Source organism: Clarias gariepinus, chromosome 22 (genome assembly GCF_024256425.1).
Source record: "Clarias gariepinus isolate MV-2021 ecotype Netherlands chromosome 22, CGAR_prim_01v2, whole genome shotgun sequence".
NCBI classification, from domain to species: domain Eukaryota; kingdom Metazoa; phylum Chordata; class Actinopteri; order Siluriformes; family Clariidae; genus Clarias; species Clarias gariepinus.
The window spans coordinates 5611184-5636094 of NC_071121.1; the positions used below are offsets into that span (position 1 = coordinate 5611184).

At 35.1% G+C, this 24911-nt stretch overlaps 1 protein-coding gene across 2 annotated transcripts; it reads left to right on the forward strand.

Annotated features, from left to right (window-relative positions):
- Positions 1–3025: 3025 nt before the first annotated feature.
- hmgn3 (high mobility group nucleosomal binding domain 3) lies at positions 3026–23844 on the forward strand. Of its 2 annotated transcripts, none has more exons than XM_053483268.1 (6): positions 3026–3179; positions 6134–6184; positions 6641–6670; positions 11159–11209; positions 14751–14858; positions 23013–23844. In XM_053483268.1, the coding sequence occupies exons 1-6, from the start codon at positions 3165–3167 to the stop codon at positions 23052–23054; spliced, it is 297 nt and encodes a 98-aa protein (XP_053339243.1). In that variant the 5' UTR covers positions 3026–3164; the 3' UTR covers positions 23055–23844. The 2 variants fall into 2 exon arrangements, with proteins under 2 accessions (XP_053339243.1, XP_053339244.1); XM_053483269.1 differs by having other exon boundaries at positions 14754–14858.
- Positions 23845–24911: the final 1067 nt, after the last annotated feature.

Genomic DNA, 24911 nt, shown 5'->3' on the forward strand with positions numbered 1-24911 from the left:
TATATGGATTTGTGATTATATTTTATAATAAATGGTTAAAACAATACAGTGGATTTTGATTGCTTTATAGAAATGCTCAGTTGTGTAAACAGATAGAAGCACTGATTATTCCTGAATGCTGGATTGTTCTTCACTTGGGACTGGTTTGAGGTTTTTCCGAAAAAGAAAAAGGCCAAAACAAGTGAAAGCTCTGGCTGTGCAGAGAAAAATCTTCTAGAGGAACATGCATGATGGTGCTCAGTGTCCACCATTGTCGGGTCATTGTACAGGCATGGGCTTTGTTGGCTCGTGCGCGGGTTTTTTTTTTTTTAAACACGTGTTTGACGCACGTGCACAAAGCTATAGATGCGTGTTGTGTGGGGCTTTTAATATCTGTATCCGTGCAAAACTTCATTTTGTTTCTCAGGTCATAATCTGCAGGTCGAACAACAGCGCGTGAGGGGTGAAGGGTGTTGACGTCAAACTGTTAGGATCGTGTAGAGTTAAAACAGACGGAGCGTTTTATTTTGTTCAAACCGTTTCTATGTTATTGGAAAATTGTATAATTCGATTAATTTTGTTTAGAAACGTCATGTTTGTATGATATTGCACAACGAAGAGAACTGGTTAAACTAGAAATACGTTTCCCAGAGAGCCGAGCTCGCGCTGTCACGCGCGGATTGGTTCTTCGCGTGGTTGCCAGGTTTTTAACAAATGCTGCAAAATAAATACACTGCACTAAATAAACCTGAAACTAAACCAAAAAAAAAAATTAAACCGAATATATAGAGAATATATATATATATATATATATATATATATATATATATTCGTAGTATTTGCTTAATATAATAAAACATAAATGGCTCTGTATAATGTACAGTGTCTTCCAAAATTATTCACACCACTTAAACTTTTCCACATTTTGTCACGTTTACAACCACAAACATAAATGTATTTTCTCGTGTTTTTTTGTGATACACCAACACAAAGTGGCACATAATTGTCAAGTAGAAGGAAAATGATAAGTGGTTTTCAAAATTTTTTACAAATAAAAATCTGAAAAGTGTGGTGGGTTTTTACTCTGATCCCCCTCTCTGATCTTTACTCTGATTTAATCTCAGTATAAATACAGCTGTACTGTGAAGCCCTCAGAGATTTGTTAGAGAACATTAGTGAACAAACAGAATAATGAAGCCCGAGGAACACACCAGGAAGGACACTTGTGGAGAAGTTTAAAGCAGGGTTAGGGTATAAAAAAAAAATCCCAAGCTTTGAGCATCTCAAAGAGCACTGTTCAATCCGTCATCCAAAAATAGAAAGAGTATGACACAACTGCAAACCTACCAAGTCATGGCCATCTACCTAAACTGACAGGCCGGGCAAGGAAAGCATTAATTAGAGAAGAAGCCAAGAGGCCCGTGGTAACTCTGAAGCAGCTTTTACCTCTGCATCCACAGCTCAGGTGGGAGAATCTGTTCACAGGACAACTATGAGTCGTGCACTCCACAACATCTGACCATAATGCAAGAGTGGCAAGAAGAAAGTTGTTGTTGAAAGTAAGCCACGTTTGCAGTTTGCGACGAGCCATGTGGGGGACACAACAAACATGTGGAATAAGGTACACCACCTGTTTTTACATTTTCCCCATTTTGTACCATAGAAAATATTTCAAATATTTCACTTTCTATAAATGTGCTTCTTCTGGAAGAATAATGTGATCATCTTCTGGACAGCTGTCAAGTTAGCTGATTGGACTGTGACACCATGTGTCTCTATTATTGATAGTTTTCAAAATATAAAACAATTCTGAAATGGTGAACCTTGGGTTTTCTTTAGCTGTAAGCCATAAAAATCTCAATTAAAAAGAAATATACACTTGAAATGTATTAGTCTGTGTGTAATTAATCTATATAATATAGTTTCACTTTTTGAATTGAATTACTAAAAAAAAAAAAAACTTTTGAAGAATAGTCTAATTTATTGAAATGCTTTCACATTTAGGCATTTGGCAGATGCCTTTATCCAGAGCGACGTACGTTTGAATTTCATTATACATGTGAGCAGCTAAGGGCCTTGCTCAAGGGTCCAACAGGGACAATAAGGAGTCTTGGAATTTAAACCTGGGACCTTCCAAACCATAGTCCAATGCCTTAACCACTGAGCTACCCTGACTCCCCACTCCCCGACAGAAACACACACACACAGCAACTGTGGTAGGACCTCACACGCACATTCACAAACTACAGGCATTGTGGGACTGCCAATTAGCATAATTTGCAGGTCTTTGGACTGTGGGAGCTAACTGGAGAATGTGAAGGAAACCAATCAAGAACGGGGAGTACATGCAAACTCCATGCTCACAGACCCGACGCAAGAATTGAACCCAGGACCTAGAATTGCAAGGCGACAGAGCTTAATACTAAGTCATAGTGTACTGTATATCTAAAATGTATTTATAAAAGAGGTAGGTGTGCATGGAGTTTGCATGTTCTTTCTGTGCTTGGTGGGTTTTCTCCGGGTGCTCTGGTTTTCTCCCAAAGTTCAAAGATATATTAGGCTCATTGGTGTTTCCAAATTGCCTGTAGTCCAGTCCAGAGTGTACTACCCCGTCTCGTGCCCTAAGTCAGTCCTGGGAGGGTCACCAGGCCTCATGCGACTAAAGCTATATAAGTGATGAAGATTAAATGTATTAAATTTAGATTATTTGGTTAATTTATTTTTATACCTATTTCCCAGCAAAAAAAATTGAGAGATAAGCTTTTCCACCTGTAAACATGTGACGTCAAGACAGCGAACCTGGCAACCTGAAATTGCTTGTCACCTTCTTTGCCTTGTCTCTTTTTGCACCTTTAAACCTATCTATCCAGTGCCCTCGCTGTGATTTGCTTCAGAAAAAAGCGCGTAACCAATCAAAGCGCGGGCTACTGGCCGCGCAGACCAATCAGCGCTCCGGAGCTATTTACATATTTACGACAGCGAGCCAATCGGTGGCGGAGCGAGCGCCAAGGTGTCCAATGGTGGCGCAGAGAAGCCGCATCTTATTAACATGTTATTACAGGAGGTGTTTTAGATATTGATCCAGTATTCCGTCGTAGTTACAAACTCACTCACTCACGCGCTAAAAACACACGGAGCGGTTTTTAAAAAAACTCGTCTGTTTAACGAGAAACAAAACGCGAAAAATGCCCAAAAGGAAGGTAAGAACATTTCAATTCGTGTTTTATTTCTTTATTTCTGTATCCACAGTGAGAATATTCCAGGCGCTGCTCTTCCAGTCGGTTATTACCCACCCAAAATGTCGAGCAGGTAAAATGGTTTAGCGGTAAGTTTTGCTAATCAGTGCTGGATTTTTCGGCTCGCCGTTCATCACACGCGCACACACTCACACACATTCCCTAGGTCATATCTGTGCTTTCCATTTTTTTTTTAATTTAGTCGTCCTCCATGATGATAGCAGCAGTAGCTCGAGCACACAGAGTCACTGATGCGCGAGCTCATGCTCTGCGCGCATTTTCATTTTTTTCGCCTCTGCTTGAATCAAACGCGACTTTTAATAATAAGCCGATCGATTTAGGAAGAAATCTAATATTATTTATTTATTTAATAGCCCTGTTTGAACCGACACCCCCCTCTTCCTCCTCCTATGCCTCCTCCTCCTCCTCCTCTTCACGGAGCGCTGTACAGAGAGAGAGAGAGACCCGTATGTAAGCGACTGGCACATCAATCACGCTCGCGCGCGCACGTTTCGGGAGCGCGCGCGCTTCGCCGCGCGAAGACAATTGGTACGGTGGTGGTGCGCGTGAGGGCCCCCCCCCCCCGCCCCCCAAACAAAAAAACGGGTAAAAAACAAACAAACACGTGACTGCGCGAACACACTGCTATAGAAAACGCTGTAAATGATAAAGATGCTAAAATATGAGATAGGCGCGAGCTCTTTAACAGGACACTAGACGCGCGCGCTTGTATTTCATAGTGCTGGAGGTCAGCGCTCTTTATGGAAAGTGGAATGAAACGCGCAGACGGTTCGCGCATGCGCAGAACAAGTTAAGTATTAAAGTGTCTTATAATAATTAATATCCTCACTAATTATATTAGTAACAGTAATATTGATCATTTCAATAATAAAATATTATTAACAAAAATGACAATAATTAGTATTAATTCAAAAACCTATGGATTATAGATCCAGATAATATATAGATATTAGATAGTAATAACAACAGCAATAATAAGTTATTAATGGCTAAAAATGCTTAATAATAATAGTATTAATCATAATCATCATCAACACTAATAACATAAGCAACAGTAATATTAATCATTTAAATAATTAAATATCCTTAACAAAAATATTTGTATTAATGCGAACACTTTTGGAATATAGATAGTAATAATAATTGCAGTAATAAAGTTATTAAATGCTAAAAAAAATTTATAACAGTAATCATCATCCTTGCTAATAACAATATTAGTAACAATAATATTAATAATTCTAATTATTAAATACCACGAATATCAAAAATAATTACTATTATTATTAATACAGACACTCATAGATTATAAATAGTAAAACAGTAATAATAAAAGTTATTAAATAACAAACTTTGTTAATTTATTATAATAATAGTCCACACTAATAACAATGTTAGTAAGACAATTATTAATCTATTATTAATACAGACACTCATAGATTATAAATAGTAATAACAGTAATAATAAAAGTTATTAAATAACAAACTTTGTTAATTTATAATAATAATATTCCACACTAATAACAATGTTAGTAAGACAATTATTAATCATTTCAATAATAAAATACTATTAATAACAGAAATAATAATTATTATTAGTAATACAAACACTCATGAGTTATAAATAATAATAACCGCAATAATAAAAGTTATGAAATACTAAAATTGTTATTTAATAATAATAACAACATCCACATTAATAAGATAAGCACCAATAATATTCATTTTAATAATAAACTAGTCCTAACAGAATAATTAGTATTTGTAATACAAACACTCGTGAATTATAGATAGTATTAAGAGCAGAAATAATAATAACAATAATAATAGTTAAATAATAAAAATATTTGTATATTTATATATTAATAATAAATAAACATCCAAATGCTCCCTCACTGTAAAGCATTTTAATATATATAGTTTACAACAGTATTATTATAATAATTATTAAGCATCACTTTTATTGTGTCATCTTTACTATAATATTTTTTGGTGAGTTTGTCTTTGTTTAATTATATTCTTCTTGATTTAAGGCCAAACATTTAACTAAATATCTGAGAAATTAAATAATTCCAAGACATTTCCAAATTATCTTTATTTAAAGATACATTTATTTTTCCCCGTAAAAGATAGACATCAGTTTAAAATTAATTTAAACATGCTTATGGTGCGGTTATCAGAAGTTAACCTACAGTGATACAGAAGACTGTATTTTTGCTGATTTATTTATATTTATTTATTTTATCTTTAAAAATAATGCATCAGAGTGAACATGAACAAGCAAAAGGTCAGTTCACTGAAGTGGCAACTTCATGTATTTGAACAGTGATCTGAGAATTTTCTAACTTTAGTTTTTGTGTGAAAATTGTATTATTGTGTTGAGAAGCAGTTTATGCAGTGGTGAATGTATTGTGTGTCAATAATATATTTTATAATATATATATTTGTATATACTAGAGATGCAATTTTCTCACATTTTTAAGCCATAATTGGTTATGTAAGTAATTAATAATTGATTAATCGGTAATAATAAATGATAACATGACAAAAATGACACAATTCTTCTTGTTCCAAGGAGTTCAATCGAATGCAGTGATAGGATATCAGAGTTGCTTTTAAGGGAAAGGGGTGGAGTCAATTAATTGTGTTCTGCATGGGGCGGAGCTTATAGTAGCATAAGAGCTAAACAGAGTTCCACACTCATGGCAATATTGTGTTTTTTCTTTTTAGTTTTTAAACATGTATAGATGTTGTTTAAGTAGATTTGTTTATTTTCGCAGTTTTGACAATTTTACACACATGGGGAAAATTAATACTGAACATATGCTAAAAAAAAGGTTCTGTTAAAATTCTAATTCATAAAACATAGCCTGTGTGTACGTGTGTGTTTCTTTTTTCAGTCACCTGAGGGAGCAGAGGGGAAAGACTCTACCAAAGTCACAAAGCAGGAGGTGCGTTCCACACACACATGCACACATGGATATGAAACACTCATGTTTAGCCGGTCAACAAATACTTAAATCATAAGCAGAACAGTTAACTGTACTTTGGAGAAGTTCATACGCAGTAAACGTTAGGGATGTAAATCATCAGGGACGACTTAATACGATATCATGATACCTAGGTGCCGGTTAGATTTGTATTATAATTTTATAAATATCCTGATTCAATAATAAATTTAAAACAAACTTGGAAAATAGTTTGCTGTGTTGTATAAATAGTTAAGCGGAATATTCAGGAACATAGAACAGCAATGTTTTTTATCACCTTGTGATATGTAACTCAATCAATGAAGTTGATTGATAATTACAAAATGACAAATAATGATTACACGATATATTACTACAGTTTTTATTTTCTATCTTTGCATCTTTCTCTTATCATCTCTCTATTTTTTTCCCTCTCAGCCCACTCGGAGGTCAGAGCGCCTGTCCTCGGTAAGATTCTACAATATTTTATGATATATGATGTAGGGATGCACCGAAATTTCGGCCGCCGAAAATTTTCGGGCCGAAATAGCATTATCGGTTTCGGCCGAAACGTAAGAAAGCGCCGAAAATAAAAGCCGAAATTGTTGCCACGCCTCTCCCATCCTCCCGTCTCGTTCGCGCTGTCATTACACATCAAACACGGAGTATGTCGGCGGTTTGGAAGCACTTCAAAGTTTCAGATGAGGACAGCAAAGTTGCAATATGCAACATTTTTTTAATACAAAAAAAAATAAATATTTTAAACATGTTTTTTAATGAAGCCATTTTCGGTTTCGGTATCGGTTTTCGGCCAAGTGCATCCAAAAATTTCGGTTTCGTTTTCGGCCCAGAATTTTCATTTCGGTGCATCCCTAATATGATGTATATACAGAAATAGATGGAAATAATTTAATTTCCGAGTCCATCATGAAAGAGAATTTTCACATTGATCTAATATGAGCTGTTAACTATACAGTATTGTGCGTACGCAATGCTGCGCGCAGTCCTGCAGTGATCCGGCGTGTCGCTTGTTCACATGCTCATAAAGTAATATGGTGCAATAACAAAACAAAAAAAACAGTGGAAGACATACAGCACTATGTGACACTTTATTCTAAATTTAATAAATAAAATAAATAATGCCATATCTCACATCACACACTTCTGAACTATTGTAGAGTGTTATTGATTACTAACACTAATTATTAGATCAGATTGCGAACAGATTTTTTTTATCACAGATATTGTTTTGTAACCTGCCAAGAACTCAATAATATATTTAAAAATATATATTATTATACCGTGAAGTCATGGTTCAGAGTTTGGAGCTTCGTGGATTCTTGAATTTTTCCTTAAAACCTAATTAATAATAACAGCAGTACAGTACTGTACATTTACATTCTTTTTTTTTTCTTTTTTTTTTAATGGTAATCTATTAAAGCTGAGATTGAAATTAAACTATAAAAATAGGCATTTATGTTTTGTTTTTTTGACCACATACAAAATTCGTGATTTTTCACAATTCGCAGGTGCTCTAGGAATGTAAACCCTTGCCAATTTCAGATTTCAGGGCTCGACTGTACCTGTCTTCTAGAGTAGCCAGTTTTTCAAATATCATAGTAATGTGCAAAAGTTTTAAGCACATGCAAATAACTTCTGTAGGAAAAATTTGTTTTAAAAAAGTTTCTACTATAAAAAGCAGTAAACAGTAATTAAAGCAACAAAGACAGCAGTTGGTGTGACGACCCATGGCTTAAACTATAGTTTTAGGTACAATGTGTGAAGGTTTATAAGGAAATTAGCTGCATAGTTTCACTAAACATCCTGCAAAACCAGCCACTGTCCTTCTGAGGACTTTATCACACCTAATTCTTTTTTCATAATATCCTGCTTATTACAGATATTTTTCTGTAAGACGATTATTATTATTATTAATAACTTTTTTTGCCGTAAAAAATAATGTTTGAAAATCAGATTTTTTTGTACTGGTTTAATAATGAAATCATAAAATAAACATTTATAACAAAGTTTGTATAAAAAAAAAACACAGGCTCTTTAAGAGATTTGCACAGTTCTGTCCAAAGGGGAATTTTCAATTTAAGACTCTGATCATAACAACAGTCACAAAAAGCGAAGGTAGAAAGTTTTAATAGAGAAAGAGCATGTGATTGTGTTTAACATGACTCTGCGTAATTTCAAAGTAGTTGACCAGAGAGACATGGACATTTTTTAATGCTGCATTTAATCCTCTAATCGAACGTAAGATATCAGACCGAGTGTGTGAATAATGGCGCTTCTTAATCAGGCCAAAACATAATAGATAATATAATGTAGTAGCGTGATTATAATCAGTAATAAATACTTAAATTGTAAAATTGGTGTGTCATTGGTGTGTACATCAGAACACATCAGGATAGTTTTAAAATTTTTTGTCTGTCTGTTCTTTCAGTTTTTTTGTCTGTTTGTGCATGCATCATGTAAAAACTAATGAATTAATTTTAATAGGAAGAAGCCAAAACATGCTAATTTAAAATTTAAATAGAAAACGCAAAAAAACAGTAGTTCTTTTCAAAATTCAACAGATGTACAGAAGCACTGTACATTTTTTAATACATGCTTACGAGTGTGCAATTGTCTAATTTAATACTTATTTAATAAGCGTAATCTCACACAAAAATGTAGTTAATTCCAAAATTCAACAGATGGCGCTGTACATTTTTTTCTAAAACGCTCTTGCGATTAAATTCCACATGAACGAAGTCGCGGGCACATCTAGTAAAAAAAAAAGGTAAACGATAGTTAGAAAGACTTTGATAAAGTGATGTTAAGGTAACGTTGAATAAACGACTCAAACACAACAACATTTTTGTTGCAGCTCTTTTCCTGTGACAATTAGATTTCGAGTCTCTCTCAGGATTTATTGCTTTCATAAAGTCAACAGGTTATCGGTGATACGGTGTGATAGTTATGGGCTGTACCGTCGGTCAGTGGTGAGGGAACTGCGTGGTGCACAACAACTCAAGACTAGATTCTGCACGGTTTTATCAGTGTTTCTCTTACCTTACACGTTTCTCATTTTGAAAACATTGCCTCGCATCCACTTATGCTCCCTCGTGCCTACGACCACATCACAGCCATGCTGATATTCAGTACAACAGCACTCATGTAATGATTAGCTCTGGTCCATTTTATAGTGTAGGTTTTAGTATCTCTTCATCAGAAAAGACACAAAAGACAGACTGTAGTAGGATAATTTCTGCGCTTCTCAGAAGTGTTTTATTCACAAATGAACTTGACTTTATATAGAATCAGGCATAACCTATCGCATCCGAAGGTCTAGAGAGAGCTGATTGGCCGAGCTCTCTCACAGGGGAGGGATGAGAGGAACTTCATGCTCCCACATTAATCACGGCTCTAGCCAATCAGGGGCGTCTGTGAGCTCGGGCAAGAGGAAGGAGCAGATAGTGCTGTCCTTCGAGTGTGTTACGCTGCCCCCAACGGTGTGTGAGCAAGCAGTTCAAAAAGATGTGGTCGGTTGGCGTCATGTGGTTCGGAGGAAACACGTGATAGTTTTTTCGGTTCTCCCGACTGAGTGGTAGTAGTAGCCTTAATGTGGGAGCCCCCTAGTGACGGGGAGGAATTGGCCACAACTAAATTAGGGAGAAAATCTGGATTTTTTTTTAAGTACCCCTATTATGTGTTTTTAAATATGATCTTTCATGCAGCTGTATGTGAAAATAAACTATCTGCAAAGTTGACGCAGCCGTGCACGATAAATTAGATTTTTGTCTATTAAAGAAAAGAGTCGGCTCTCATTCGCCTAAATGAGTCGTTAGCAATTTAAAATTTTTTCTGTTACGGATCCACGTCACTACGTAATATATTTTCATAATGTCCACCCACGTTCTACATTGCGAACAACTTGCCGCCCACAAACAGTACAATTTCCACGTGGATTAACGTTACATCATGTCAAGAAGACGCTGTATCCTGCGCTAACCACTGAGAAACGTCCTGCTCCAGTCGTGCTAGCAAAACAGTTTTTTGTCGATGTGCCACTTCAACTGTTTCATCGTCAGACATCGTCTCCAATTGATAGGGTAAAACCGACCGCATCTTTTCAATGTCTTGACGGGTTTCCAGAGCCGTCGTTCAGTTATAGTAATGGGCGTTTTTTTTCCCCGACACATGCTGTAGCAGTAGAACAATTATAAAGGACCCTCAGCGCCATCTGACCAATCACAGCATGGAGGGCTTACGGAAAGGAGAGGTTTACACAGACTGAATCTTCGAACTGCTTCACACGTGTCGTTTACGAATCATTTAGAAATGGGGTAAAATTAAATCTATTTTTGGAGAAAACTAAAGTGTTTTTTGACCTTGCATACATGTAAACCTGGTTTAAGAGACTTATTAAGCAATATTACCAACCTTTAAAATGGCATAATAGTGGCACTTCTAGTGGCAAAAATCTATTAAATCAGGCAGTAAACTGTGAGACTTTTAATATAGCCGGTACAAAGTTTCCCACAGGTCACAAGATAAGGTCACTCGTTTTTCATGTTTTTTTTTGTGTGTGTTGTTTCTGTCACCAATTTATAGTGATAGTAATAATAATCATACTAATAATAATATGTGCATTTTATGAGTTCTGCATTTTGTGCCGTCATTCCGATGTCTGAAGTCGTGTAAATAAACCTCATAAGCGGTTTAAAGTTGCTTTAAAAGTCACTCAAAAAGTCACTTTTTTTAAATCACTGAGTAACTTTCATGATGTTTCATTTCCACACAATGTGTTTTATGTCTTCACTTTTCCCTTTTATCAAGAATATATATCTTATTTTACAAGCTTTTTGGTTGCATAGATACTTATATATATATATATTAATCATTTATGTTTTTTATAGGTAATTTTGGTTGGTTTTTGTTTAACAATCTTTTTTTTTTCATTAACAGAAACCGGTTCCCCCTAAACCTGAGCCCAAACCCAAAAAAGCTGCAGTTAAGGTACCAGAAGAAACACACACACACACACACACACACACACACACACATGATTCTGTTTCAAATCATTTGCATGTGTTTTGCATGCAGCCATGTTGGATGTACAGTATGTAAACAAATCCCCAAAAAATGTAATTTATATGAATAAATACAATAAATAAATAATATATATAGTATAATAAATAAATACAAAAATAAATCAGTTAATTAAAAAAGGTTATGCCTGTTTTTGTGTTACTTTCGGTACAAGTTAAGTTTAATTTTATTGACCGTCAGAGTCAATAAAATTATTGTGTTTTATTTAAACCGATCGTCTCTCATTCACACAAATCCTTTTGACAAATCCCGACGATTCTTTCAGGATTTGATACACACTATTTGTTCCCCTCCCTCCCCACAACATGATTCCTTCTGTGATATTTTCTTGTTTCTTTATTTATTAAATTTTTTTTTTCCGTGTGGGTGGGGGGGATTTTCCCAGCTTTTCTCCCTAATTTAGTCGTGTCCAGTTGCTTTCTTCCTAATTTGAGAGCCAAACAGTTATGTAATCAGATGTGGTAGTTGCGCCATCGCCATGATTACAGCTATAAGGAAACTTTTTTACATAAAAATTTTACGTCTGGCATCGAGAAAAAGCCCCAATCCAAAGTCAAATCCTTCAACGCCAAACAATTACGTCTAACATCCTGTAGATGTTTAAACCTACGTTTATTATAGGGTTACATTTTTTAATTAACTGCGGTGAACCTTAGGTTACTTAAGTTGTTGGCAATACAACAAGCCAACCCCCATACCCCCCTCCTCCTCAGCTCTGACTCCAGCTCCTGGTCGGGTGTGTCGAACTCCTTAGCCGTGCTCTGAGCTCGGAACATAAAAGTTAAGCTTGAAGAGTTTTATTCAGGAGAAAATCAGTGGGTCTCAGACTGTGATCGTTACTGCTGAGGTGTGAGTGCAAGAGTTTTGGGTGTATTTGCTTACAGGAAGGAAAAGAAACTCACTAGTGCGTTGTGAAAAAGGAGTAAAGACTCAGAGAGGAAGCTTGCTAAAGCTGCTGAACGGATACTAGGTAGAGATAAGGTTAATTGGAGCTTAGGTCGCATTCACATCACCGAGCTGAAGTCACACAGTTCTGATTTTTTTAGGGGTGTCTGAATGCACTAATCTGATGTTTTGCAGATCGGATCTAAATTGCGTTAGATATGTGATAATCATGTGACTTGAGTGAGAACGGGCAGATCGGAATCCATGTGACATCAGCAGCAGCGCCAGGATTTCGTAGCATTACTAGCAACAGCTTCTAAAACAGCTAAAGCGAAGCGTCTGGCTTTCCTCCTTCTTCTGGATTTCAACAAATACAGTCGGCTAAACTGCTTGCTGTCCTCCAAGGCAAAAACCCCATGCAGATTTTTGCTAAAGTCGCATCCGTTGTGCGAAATGAACCAGCCGTCACACTAATATGACGCGTTTTATACCAGATGGCATGAGCAAAGACGTATCGATGTGCTGGTGTGGGCTGTTTTGGAGGACAGATGCATCCACATGTGGATTAGATAAAAATCACTTGTAGTTGTAAATCGTCATGACGTAATCTGACCGATCAAAAAAAAATCTGAATTGCACAATGTGGTGTAATATGAACACAGCCCTAGAATGCACCAGCCTCTCCAACAAGTCAGATTCATACACTGTATATTCTTTAAAACTTGCACACAGATACGTGTCAGCAACTCGGCATAGGTCAATGACGATGAAAAAAAGTGCTTACATAGAAGACTTTCTGGGGAGACTTTTATCCCACGGGGAGACTTCAAACCGTGTATCTGGGTTTTTGGATATGTCAGGTAGAACAAAGGTTATCATTACTTTTATAAAGGGTCAATTTTACAACTACCAGAATATGGGAATTAAGTTACAAAAATTTAGAACTTTCAAAAACAGCATATTATTATTATTATTGTTATTATTATTATTAATATTATTATTATTATTGGTGATAAAAACAACTGAACACAATTATAGAAACACGTGATTGTGTGTATTTGTGCTATTTCTGTACCTTTGTGACCCAGTTTCGAATTTTCCGCTGGGTTGTGTTTAGGAAAGTTAAGAACTAAAATTCAGTTCATCATGTTGCCTATTTTGTGCTAAAAAAAAAACAGTCAGTCTATACTGCACAATCCTTTGCCTTATATATGTTTATTTTAAAAAATAAAAGAAAAATAATGGCTAAAATGCTCTGAGCTTTAAGGGCTACTACGCTGCATGTGGTTACCTGAGTGGGATTCAAAACCATTTTGATCACCATGGAGACTACTGCTGAGGCTAATAACTCTACTGTGTTGTAAATAATGAGCACAGGAGCGGGGGGGGGGAAGTCCTCCATGTAAAAAATATAAACATTAATTCAACAAGAAGTAGAAAGAAAAAAAACTAGCATGGGCAGTACAAGGGTGTCATGAGTGTATTTTAGTTCAGAATAGCTTTTTTCGAGGTCGTGTGTTGCAACATTTTATCAGAGTGATTCTAACTTTCAAAGACAAAATTTTTTAAATAATTCCTAAGCATATACAGTACACTGGGAAAAGGTTTAAACTGTTTAGTTGTTGTGGTAAATTCCAACTCTGGTTAAATGTGGATCGAGTACGTGGACGTTTCACTGTGTGTATATGACTGTTAGAAAATGTTTCCAGATCTAAAAGCAAAATGTTTCATATTTTCATATGTTCGAATAATTTAAACACATTTAATTTAAAGTAAACTATTTATAAAAAAATATATTTTAACTTGCAAATAGGTTACAATTTAAACAAGACCCTATTTGCATGGAAACAAATTCCAGAGACTCAGCTGAGGCACTTTTGCCCACTTTGGGGCATTTATTTTTAGAAATTTGTTCAGATAATTTAGTTCAAAGTTGCATAATTGAAAAGGTTAATTGTGTTTGCCTTAATTTGCATTTAATGAAATGTTTTAAACCTAGTTAATATGCGAAGATTAAAATACTTGTGTGTGCGATTATGTATATAAAAATAAAATAAAATCAATGACAAGGGAGTATCAATGACAAGGGAGTTTCCTTCCTGTCATGCGCCCCAGTGTGAAGCACTGATCTGAAGATGATTACTTTTCCATAACAGCATGCCCTGACCTAAAGTTAAACCTCGATATACCATTTCTACCCCTTATGAATTTTTGCAAGCTTGTTCAGTCTGTAAAAGAAAGCTGTTTGGAAAGAGTTGACCCACGATACCAATGTTGCTTTTGGCGTGCTTTCAAAAGACTTTTCACGCGTCTTTTTTTCTTTTTTGGAATGAAAAAAAAAAAGAATGATCTGCATTATTTCTTACTGGAAAATTTAGCGAAATATCGCCTTAAGAACTTGTCTTAATTAAACATGAATTAAATTTGTATACCGAGGTATAATTATTTCTGACCAATCAGAATCCTGCGCTCAGGAAAATCATCGAGTTTTATCAGTAGATGTGTGTTGCAGTGAGGCCGTGGCTGCCAAGTCAAACCACTCATGTTTGTTTGGTGTTTGCAGAAGGCATCTGACGACAAAGCGGTGAAAGGAAAGAAGGGCGGAGCCAAAGGCAAGAAGGAGGAGAAAGATGCGGTGCCCACTGAGAATGGCGAGACCAAACCAGAGGGGGTGAGAGAGAGAGTTTTACATTCTTCTTCTTATTATTATTATTATTATTTTATAGCATGATTTATTTTTAAGTTTTGGATGTTGGAAATGATTATTCAAAGGACATATTTGTTTTGTAGAAGCCCTCTGGTTTGATTCCATGACTGGGGTGCCACTGCTATGATATAACATTTATTAGTAATATTAGGTAACAGATGTTAATGGTTAATACTGCGAAGAATATTACAGCTTATAATGTAATCGACAATTATGCATGTGACACAACTGTGAACTAACGTTAGCTTAGCTATCCTTCCTAGCCAGTAGGGATGTGTACGAAAATAATAAGTTCTACAAATAGTTAACAATTAGTGGAAATTAATCGCACACTCATAAGGATGTTTTAAAAATATGTACAGCGCCATCTATTGAATTTTACGTGTTTACTCGAAATGAAGGTGTGTTAAGTAGATTTCACTTGTATACTCATAAGTGCATATTAAAAAACATACATGAATTTTAAGATGAACTAATTATTTTTTTCGAAGGTTTATTTATTTATTTATTTTTTTATCAAATATGGGCGTTTCCATTTAAATTTAAGTAGCATATCTTTACTTCACGTGGGTCAATTCAAAAAAACATCTTGATGTTACTAATCTTACGTCCCCTCAAATTTTTATTTCACAAATATCTTCAATGTACAGACACGCCAATTTTACAGTTTTATTATATGGATAAATGAGCTGCTTAGTTTTTACTGAACATCTTTCAGAATCAGCCACAGTCTTTTTGTCACATCTGCTTCTTTGTTCAAGCAGCAAAACACAGAAGCTTTTTTCCCTTTGTTTTTTTACATAATATGCTACTTTCTTTTTTTGCCTACAGATATTTTCCTCTAAGATACTTTTTTTTTTTGCTGGAAAACTAAAGTTTAGAAATTACTTTTTTTTGTTCTGTTTTGTTTTGCTGACTTAATAATGAAGACATTAACAAAAAAAGACATGTATGACAAAGTTTGACTAAAAACTTTCGTAAAGTTCTGCAACTTTAAAATTTATTAAAAAAAAATTGATTTTCACACAAATGCATCATGATATATAACTGAATCGAGTTACCTCCCTGTCACTACTAGACAGGCTTCAGCTTATTCAAAGAGTCGGGTAACGATACACAGTCCATGTCCCCTTCAGCCAGCTTTATTTTCATGGTGAGCTCTGTTACAAAACTGATCGCTGCTGTTATAAAAGACTTCCAGTAAAAAAAAAAAAAAAAAAAGACCAATAGTGCGTTTGCTTAGTGTTGATTTACAACAAAGGTGACAGACTTTAAACCAATTTTAAATGTATACATAAAAAATAAATGGCAATCAGAATGGATTCATTATTTAAAGAATAAACTACATGAAATAAATCACAATATTGGAACAAAACATACATTTCCTTTTAATAATCGTTGGGATCAAGTCATCTATACAAAAGGCAGCATAGGACACTCAAAAGTCACACATTTTATTATCAAGAGAAAATTCACCACACTGTTCAAACCTTCTGTCCGTCAAACATATTTTTTTATTTGATTGTAATTCTTTTAATCCTGTGAGGATCTTTTTTTATTTGGTTGACCGTGTTGTTTTATTTCTGTTATTCTGTTAAATTCTTTTTCTGTTGAAATCCAAAATCCATATTTACTTTTAAAGTTCTTGGAAAAAAATTTATCTTAAAAACCTTATCTAGTTTGAATACTGTATAACAAAAACTGACTCTCGCCATGAATATAGCTGTAGAAGCTGGCATGGCGTTAATAAAGAAAGAAAGAAAGAAAAACAACAAAGGTGAATAAGAAAATCCCCCAAAAGTGCCTAAAAGCTTTAGAAGTCGACAAGGCCAAAATAATTAACAAAAATTCCCTCTAGCTAGTCCTGGGGTGAAATACCTAATGCTGCACCAAAAGAAAAGAAACAGAAATACAAACCATTACCTTCACTCCCTAACTAACACAACCAGGCATGAATTTTCTACCAAGCCACAATATACAAAATTATAAATCAAAGTCACCAAAATTAAGCAAGGGGTCAGACACAGTTTCTCTTTCACAACAGTTACAGTGTAAACAGTAAGTAAAGGCAGCGCTGTAGTCTGAGGGGCCCAAGTAGGTCTCTGGGGCTGCGTTCCATTCCGAAGTGCACTTTATAGGGTCCCTCGACAAAGGCTACGTTTACACTGCAGGTCTCGTTGCCCAAGTCTGCTTTGTTGGCTATATCTGATTTTTTGGACCGTCTGTTTTCTTTCAACTATGACTCATATCCGATACACGTGTTTACACTTGCCATGCCATCTGAAACATCACGCATACTTAAAGGGAGGTTCTTGCACTACACACTAGCCAAGATAGACGAAGGTGAAGTATGCTTGACACTCTGCGATATATGCAAAGTTCACGAAATGTCACCATGGTTTTAAAACGGAGGAGGGGAAAAAACGGCATAATTGGAGCCTGCGCATATGCTTCATTCACCAAATACTGATTTCTTAATTTTATTTAGCCCTAATAAGCATTAAAAGGGGGGGGGGCTGGGTGCTTTTCCTTTTTCATGTCACCTGCGATGTTATAATTCCACATGCGCTTGTGGAGAATAACATTACGTCATTAAACCGCAAAGAAGTCGCAGTTTTAATGACGTACAGAACGCAATGCCTCAGGAAATCCGATTTCTCTGTTTACACGACAGTCACATTAGCACATATCTGATTTATATCTGATTTATTTCCACATATGATGGAGGCCTGAAACCGATCTTGAAATATTGGAATGCATGCGTTTTTTTCCTGTTTACACGGACATATAACATATCCGATATGTGTCACATATGATCGGAATTGGGTCGCGTTTACCTGACAGTGTAAATGTAGCCAAAACGTCACCATTCAGAACACCCTGCAGCGCAGACGTCACTTCCTTCGTGCGTTACCATGGTGACATAAGCATCTCGGATACCTGTGGCTGCTGGTGTGCCGGGAATTTCACACTTCGGACATTAAATATTAAATATTTATTAAAAACAAAAACTGATACCATTATAAAACATGCTATTGAAACATATAACTTGTAAAAAAAAATCATTGTTTTTTTTTTAGAATATTAATAACAGTAAAAATAATAATAATAGATTAAAGATTTTTATCTTTAGAGTTTTTTCTTCTTTTTTTAAGTTTCCTAACCTATATAATACAAGGGATTTATTGATAAATGATTGTGTCCTATTAATATGATATCCTACATAATTTATGAGGTCTTTAAAAAAATAAGTTTTGTGCGTACATGTCTGATGCTTTCTCAAAAATCTGGAATATTCCATAAGTCACATGTTGACCAGAGGTCTCTGAATGAGAAATCCTCTAATTACGCTATAAACTGGTAGTGAATTAAGAATAAAAAAAAAAAAAAAACATTAGCATTCGTTCAAATGTTCTTAGATTCCTTAGAATGAATTCTGATTTTTAAACACATTTTAAAAAATCTCAGCCCTGTTGCTTAAAATACATCCAATTTCAGCAGAGACATAAAAATAGAAAAATTTTTATTTAGATTATCGCATTAGACAGGTTAAACTATTTTTCATATTGTTTGTCTTTAAAAGATTCATAAGCTACTGCACCACAGTCTTGGAAACACCCTGTGCATCAGTGTTAAACATCGAAACAGCACGTTAAACATTAAAAGGCATGTGTGTCATCAGTAGTTTTGCGACTTTCTGCAACAGCATTAACCAACGTCTTTTAAATCTAGATTAGGAATAAACCCAGTTCTAATCTGTCTGCCTTTCTGCTCAAGCAGCAGCATGAATATTTACTTTTCTTTAGCATACCCTCTGTCTAACTTTCATTTCCCTAACCCCTTTCTCTCATTGGAAACACACACACACACACACACACACTCGTAGATTTCCATCTCTCGTTCGTCTGTCACCGTGTCAGCCCCGAGAAGTCCCTCCGCCATCCTGCTGTCCGTCACAGGACAGAAGAAGACTGTGAGAGTAAAGGGTACGAGAGCGTGAAAAGTGGCAATGCAGTGTGTCTGTGTGTTCAGCTGTAAATCTCTAAATATGTGTGAGGTGCACTGGAGAAATTTCATATAGTTAGTTGGAACTAAGTCTTAGTTCTTTTTTCTTTGATCCTTTTTTTTGCTTTTCTGTTTTTCTTTTTTCATTAAAATTTGCTTTACATAATCCCTGAGGTACCGATGAAAAATTGGTGCTTCAGACTTCTGTAACTGTTGAACACAAGTGCAGTGTTATATCAGCAGGAAAAATAGTTTGGGTGATTACTTTCTTTGTAAAGTTTGTCACTTTGTAGAAAATTATAAAATGGTGATTAACAAAAAAATAATGATTAAAATTTAGTTAAAACTTAAAATAATCTAATTTGGGGTAATATTATACCATAAGTTTTGTTAATGTAATAAATTTGTTACTTTTTTATAATCTTTGTAAAATATTAATTGAATTATAAACCGATAAGAAGTAGATTGGTTACTGTTAAAACGTGCTTAAAAATACATTTTAACAGTAAACAATCTACTTCTTTTGCACAGTATACAGTACTGTGCAAAAGTCAGGCACCATATTATATGCTGTACCAATTTTGTTATATGTTTGCATAATTATGTTATATGTATGTCTGCATAATTATGTTCAAAATGATTTAGTATTTCCATATATAACGTAAAAGTTAATAATTAAATAATGAGTGTGACAAAGTTACCAGAACTCATTCTTCAGCAAGCTCAGTAAAACCTAACAACTGTTTTCTTATAAAGCTGCACAAATCTGTGTCTAAAACTCCTGATTTTAAGCAATGAGTTTTTACTCTAAACATTGACAGTTTATTTTATTATTCTTTATAAAAGTTTCTTTTATTCAGAAATGTTTTCGAAGGCATATTTTGAAAAAGAATACAATATAGTCTTTATAATATATATTGTATATTATATATTATATACTATATATTTATAATTTATAGTATTTTACAGTACTAAAGTAAAATAGTTTTTACTATATAGGATTTACTGATCTTGCTGGAGAATATGAGTTCTTCTGGTAACTTTGTCACACTCGCTCCTTTCTATTTTTTTGCAAATCCCAGGAGCGTACATTAGGTTTTTTGTTTCCGTCTGAAAATTGGTCTGTCTTATACTATATATTTTTTCTTTACAGCCATGCATATATTCTTCTGTAATGTTATTTATTTATTAATTTTTAAGTTAATTTTTATATGGAAATACTGAATGATTTTGTACATAATTATGGAGACATGATAAACATGTATAACAAAATTGGTACAGCATATAATATGGTGCCTAAGACTTTTGCACAGTACTGTTCATACAGTATTTGCACACACACAAACACAAGTTTGGGATCACTTGCAAATTCCTTTGTTTTTGTTTAGTAATTTATTTCCTACATTCTACAACAACACTGGGGATTTCAATTAGGTAATTATATAACAACAACAACAGTCAGTTGTTTTTTTAAGACACAGAGGTCAGCCTTTCTGGAATAGTCCTTAAAAGAACAGTTTTATCAAGTGTGATTGCAAAACCCATTAAGCTCCATGATGAAACTGTCTCTCATGAATACCTTCCCAGAAAATCAAAACCAAAACGTTACCTCTGCTGCAGAGAAGTTCATTTAGAGTCACCAGCCTCAGAAATCATCAATTAACATCACCTCAGATTAAAGCTGTTATGAAGCTTCACAGAGCAGAAGTAGCAGATACATCTCAATATTAACTGTTCAAATGAGATTATTACATTTTTTGAATAAACGCCTTCAGCGTTGTTTTACAGTGTAGAAAGAAATAAAAATCAGGATCGCCCATAGAGTTAGAAAGTGATCTCAAACACCATTAGGCGTTCTATGTTGGAAGGAATATGTAAATAACTTTCCATAATTATCTTCTATCAGGATATTCTTCCTATCAGGTTTCTTTAGATATGCAGACTTTTGACTGTGGCGTAAGTCATTCAGGCAGTTTAATACCACATCACCAAGGAAATATGTTTGCATACAGAGTCATATAACAGCTAATCGGCCATTTCATAACGTGTATAAATCGTAAATAAACCAGCTGCTGATGTTGGGAAGATCCAAAATGAATGTCGGTTTGTTCTTTATCCATCGCAGGGTCTGTTTTGGTGTAATAGAAGGTTGTATTATTTTATAATAAATGAAAAGGTCTGTCAGTGTTAATGGTTATAGCAGTGCTTTGCTGTGTATTCACATGTCACACCGCTGTCACATGTCCAAGCCAGCCTAATTATACCGTGTGTTGATTATTCATTTAGATGAAGATTTATTTAGATGTTGGCCAATACTTTTCTGATAATGGTTTTATTTTAGAAATGAAAATGAGATCAGTGCATGACTGGAATTAACACAATAGCTCGGTACTAAAAGAAACATGCTCAATATTCTCTGGAGGCCAAAAGCAGTCGGTTAACAAAGACGTGCTAAAACGCATAATGTTTTTTTTTTTTTTTTTTTTTTTAACAAGGCTACTGAAGTTCTTTCCATATAGCACTCATTTCCTGTGTTGTATTTAGAAGAATTTAAAAGTTACCTTTTATCATATGCGATGTAATCAAGATGCATTAAAAAGAAGCTACTAAGAATTAGATTGCTATTCTCATCGAGTTAATGTTTAAGACTCAATATTTTTAAGACTTATTAGACGATCTTTTGTTGACTCCTACTTAGGCTTTTCTCAAAATTTCTCTTTGCAGCATGTGTGAAGCTTAGTGGAAATGAGCACTAACACCCAGGACATTCTCTCTTTAAACCTTCCCCAGTTTGCTAAAGTGACCTTTATTTGAAAAGTAATGTTTGATATTTATTTTTTGCATGCAGTAGAGGTGTACAGGAGAACTGTGATTTTTGGCTCCTAAGAATCGGTCGCAGGAGTGGGTGGTTTCACTATCAAGTTGAAAACATGCTGTGTTTTAAATATTGTGAAACAAAGAAAAGTAGAGTTTATTAATATAATTAATCTGGGAGCGTATTGAAAGACATATAGGGGATTTATGCAACTTTAGTAAATGCTTTCTCCTGATGAGGGTTACTGTTGTTTAAGTAACTAACTGATTTAAATTTGGAAAAGTTTATGCAGATATACTTTGGGTAAGAATGGTCTGAATCGCATTTGGGGCAGATACCATTGGTTGTGATTCCTTCAGCGATTGGTGGAAATGTAGAACGAATTTCTATAAGTCATGAGGGCCATCTGCCAGAATTCCTTCAGGAGTGAATGGGATTGGACAGAATTCCTCCAGGAGTGAATGGGATTAGATCAAATTTCTCCAGGAGTGAATGGGATCGGACAGAATTCCTCCAGGAGTGAATGGGATTAGATCAAATTTCTCCGGGAGTGAATGGGATCGGACAGAATTCCTCCAGGAGTGAATGGGATCGGACAGAATTCCTTCAGGAGCGAATGGGATCGGACAGAATTCCTCCAGGAGCGAATGGGATTAGACGGAATTCCTCCAGGAATCCCTTTAAGAGTTGAAGGAATTGGTCAGAATTCCACCGGGAGTGTTCAGGATTGGTTATAATTCACTTAGGTGTAAGTGGGATTGGTCAGAATTCCTTCAGGAGCCAGTAGGATTCCTCAGAATTCATCTAAGAGTGTGCAGGATTTGGCGGAATTCCTTCAGAGGGAAATGGGATTATCAGAATTCCCTTTGGGAGTGTGCAGGATTGATTAGAATTCCCTCAGGAGTGAGTAAGATTGGTTCGAATTTCTTCAGGCGTAATTGCGATTGGTTAGAATTTTTTCAGGAGTAAGTGCGGTTTGTTAGAATCCTGCTTTGAATACAGGGTCAAAGTTTAAGCTGACTAGTATTTAACTTTTTTATCATTTTATTCTTTTTGTTTTTGTAGCTAACGTAAAGTTTTATATGTAAGTGAGTGTATCAGTGCGTCTTCTTTCCTACGTTTGTCTGCAAGACATTGTGCAGTAATGAAGTACTAACCCGTGTGGTTTTGGTTTAACAGGATTAACAACTAACTGTTGCATTTTTTTTTTTTACAGCAGGAAGATTCAATGCAATAAAGTGCAATAAAATGATCCCTCTCTTTTTTTTTCTTCCCCCCCATCTTGCTTCTCTGTTCAGGAATCCGCGACAACTGAAGCCGAGGCAGACGCTAAGGAGTGACTCTAGTTGGTTTTCTGGGCAACGGAAAAGACATTTTTTTATTCTTTATTGAGTATTTTGTAAGATGCTAACTTTTTTTAGACTTGTCATTGTAGATTTACTTAGCAAGCTCACACTCCTCCCAGAAGTCCCTGTTTTACTCTGTTATCACCAGTTCGGATTGATCTGTCCTTAAAAAAAAAAAAAAAAAAGGAAGAAGAAGAAAAAAAAATATTTTTATTTAATTTTTTTGTTCTTAAATATGTTTCACCAGCAGCAGCAGCAGCAGCCATATCAGCTCATAAGATTTTAGTCAGTCGGAAACCTGCGTCCTACATCCCCTCTAGTAACGTAACAACACGTGCTTGATGTTTGTACCACGTTGAATGAGTCATCTGGACACTCAGTCTCATGAGTTTAGTGTGTGTGTTTTGAGTCTTCTGGTTTTTTTTTTTTCTTTTTTCTTTTTCAATTATAATCTCTTGTATAATGTATAATAATAACGTCACTTAGTGACAAAGATTGAACAATTACGTTCCCAAATTATTTTTAATTCTCTTCAATGGGCAGATTGGGACTCATGGACATTTTTGATTCCCCAATAAAAAAAAAGGAAAAAAAATTGAACGTGAATATGACCTATAACGAAACGGCACATAACCAATAGCAATAAACGCAGGGTGCTGAGAGTGACGTTCGTTCTGAAACTGAACCCGACATGTTTCTGAAGATCCGCCTGCCTGGCTGGTTTGGGATATTGTCTGTGAAAATGTTTTCAAATAAAACCATAAAAGAAAAAGAGGAAAAAAAAGTGTTTGCATGTGTGTGTGCGTGTCTGGGGTTGCTGGTGGTAATAATAAACCTTTACGCTAAATAATAATAATTGCTTGTATAAAAGCACAATGTTTGTGTTTAGAGATTTAACCTAATGGAAAACTGGTTGGGATTTGACCAGCAGCAACAAAGGCCTTTCTTGTTTTTTTTTTTATATAGGTTTCTCTATATATAACACAGGGACACGACTCCAAACTGTCACTTACACACTTACACACACACACACACTAAATACAACTGCTGATGTCAGGAAATGAAAAGTCAGCAGTGGTACAAAGGGATGTGAAAACAAGGGGGGGTTTAAAGGCCTGGTTCATGTTGGTTGGCCATGAAATCAGCCAATAAACTCTTTTCTCTGTAAAGCATCGGAAACAGAGCTGCATTTACTTTGGCTGTGTTTAATTAATGTTTAAGAGGAATATAATATAGCAGGGGTGTGGTTATAAAAAGCAAGGAATTAAATAGTCCTGGGTGTTTAAGGGTTTAATTAAATAATAGTTAAAATGTTTATATACTGTACAATATAGATTTTTTTAATGGTAATTGTGTATAGTAAAGTTTTGTTTTTTTTAGCATTTTTGGAAGGAGTTAGAGCTTTCTAAAAATGACAGATAAAACTTAAACCAGTATTTTCTACCACAGGAAAAAAAAAAGATTTTGCCATTTATTGTTAACCTGACAAGATGACTAAAAGGTAACTTAAATGAACCTTTCCCCTTCAAACATAACTGTAAATCAGTACAAGTATAATGGGTCATATTATTAGTAATCTGTTGTGGCTAACAGGAAAAAAAACAGTACAATACAGGCTGTTATTGTAAAATAATCAATCGCACCAATAATAACTTAAGGATTGTCATGATAACTAAGCTTCAGGGCAGGCCTTATGGCCCCTCCCATTTCCTAAAACCCAAAATGTTTTATTTCACAATATATTCACCGATATTAATAGTGCATTTTTATCTTCTGTGCTCTGTGTCTTCAGATCACATAGGCCCAGTTTCAAATCCCCTAGGAGGAGTATATGAAATTCCCAATAATATA

Coding starts and splice junctions, on each gene's coding strand:
- hmgn3 (XM_053483268.1), top strand. Junction 6,185..6,640: donor CCAAAGTCACAAAGCAGGAG/GTGCGTTCCACA, acceptor TTTCCCTCTCAG/CCCACTCGGAGGTCAGAGCG. Junction 11,210..14,750: donor CCAAAAAAGCTGCAGTTAAG/GTACCAGAAGAA, acceptor TGGTGTTTGCAG/AAGGCATCTGACGACAAAGC.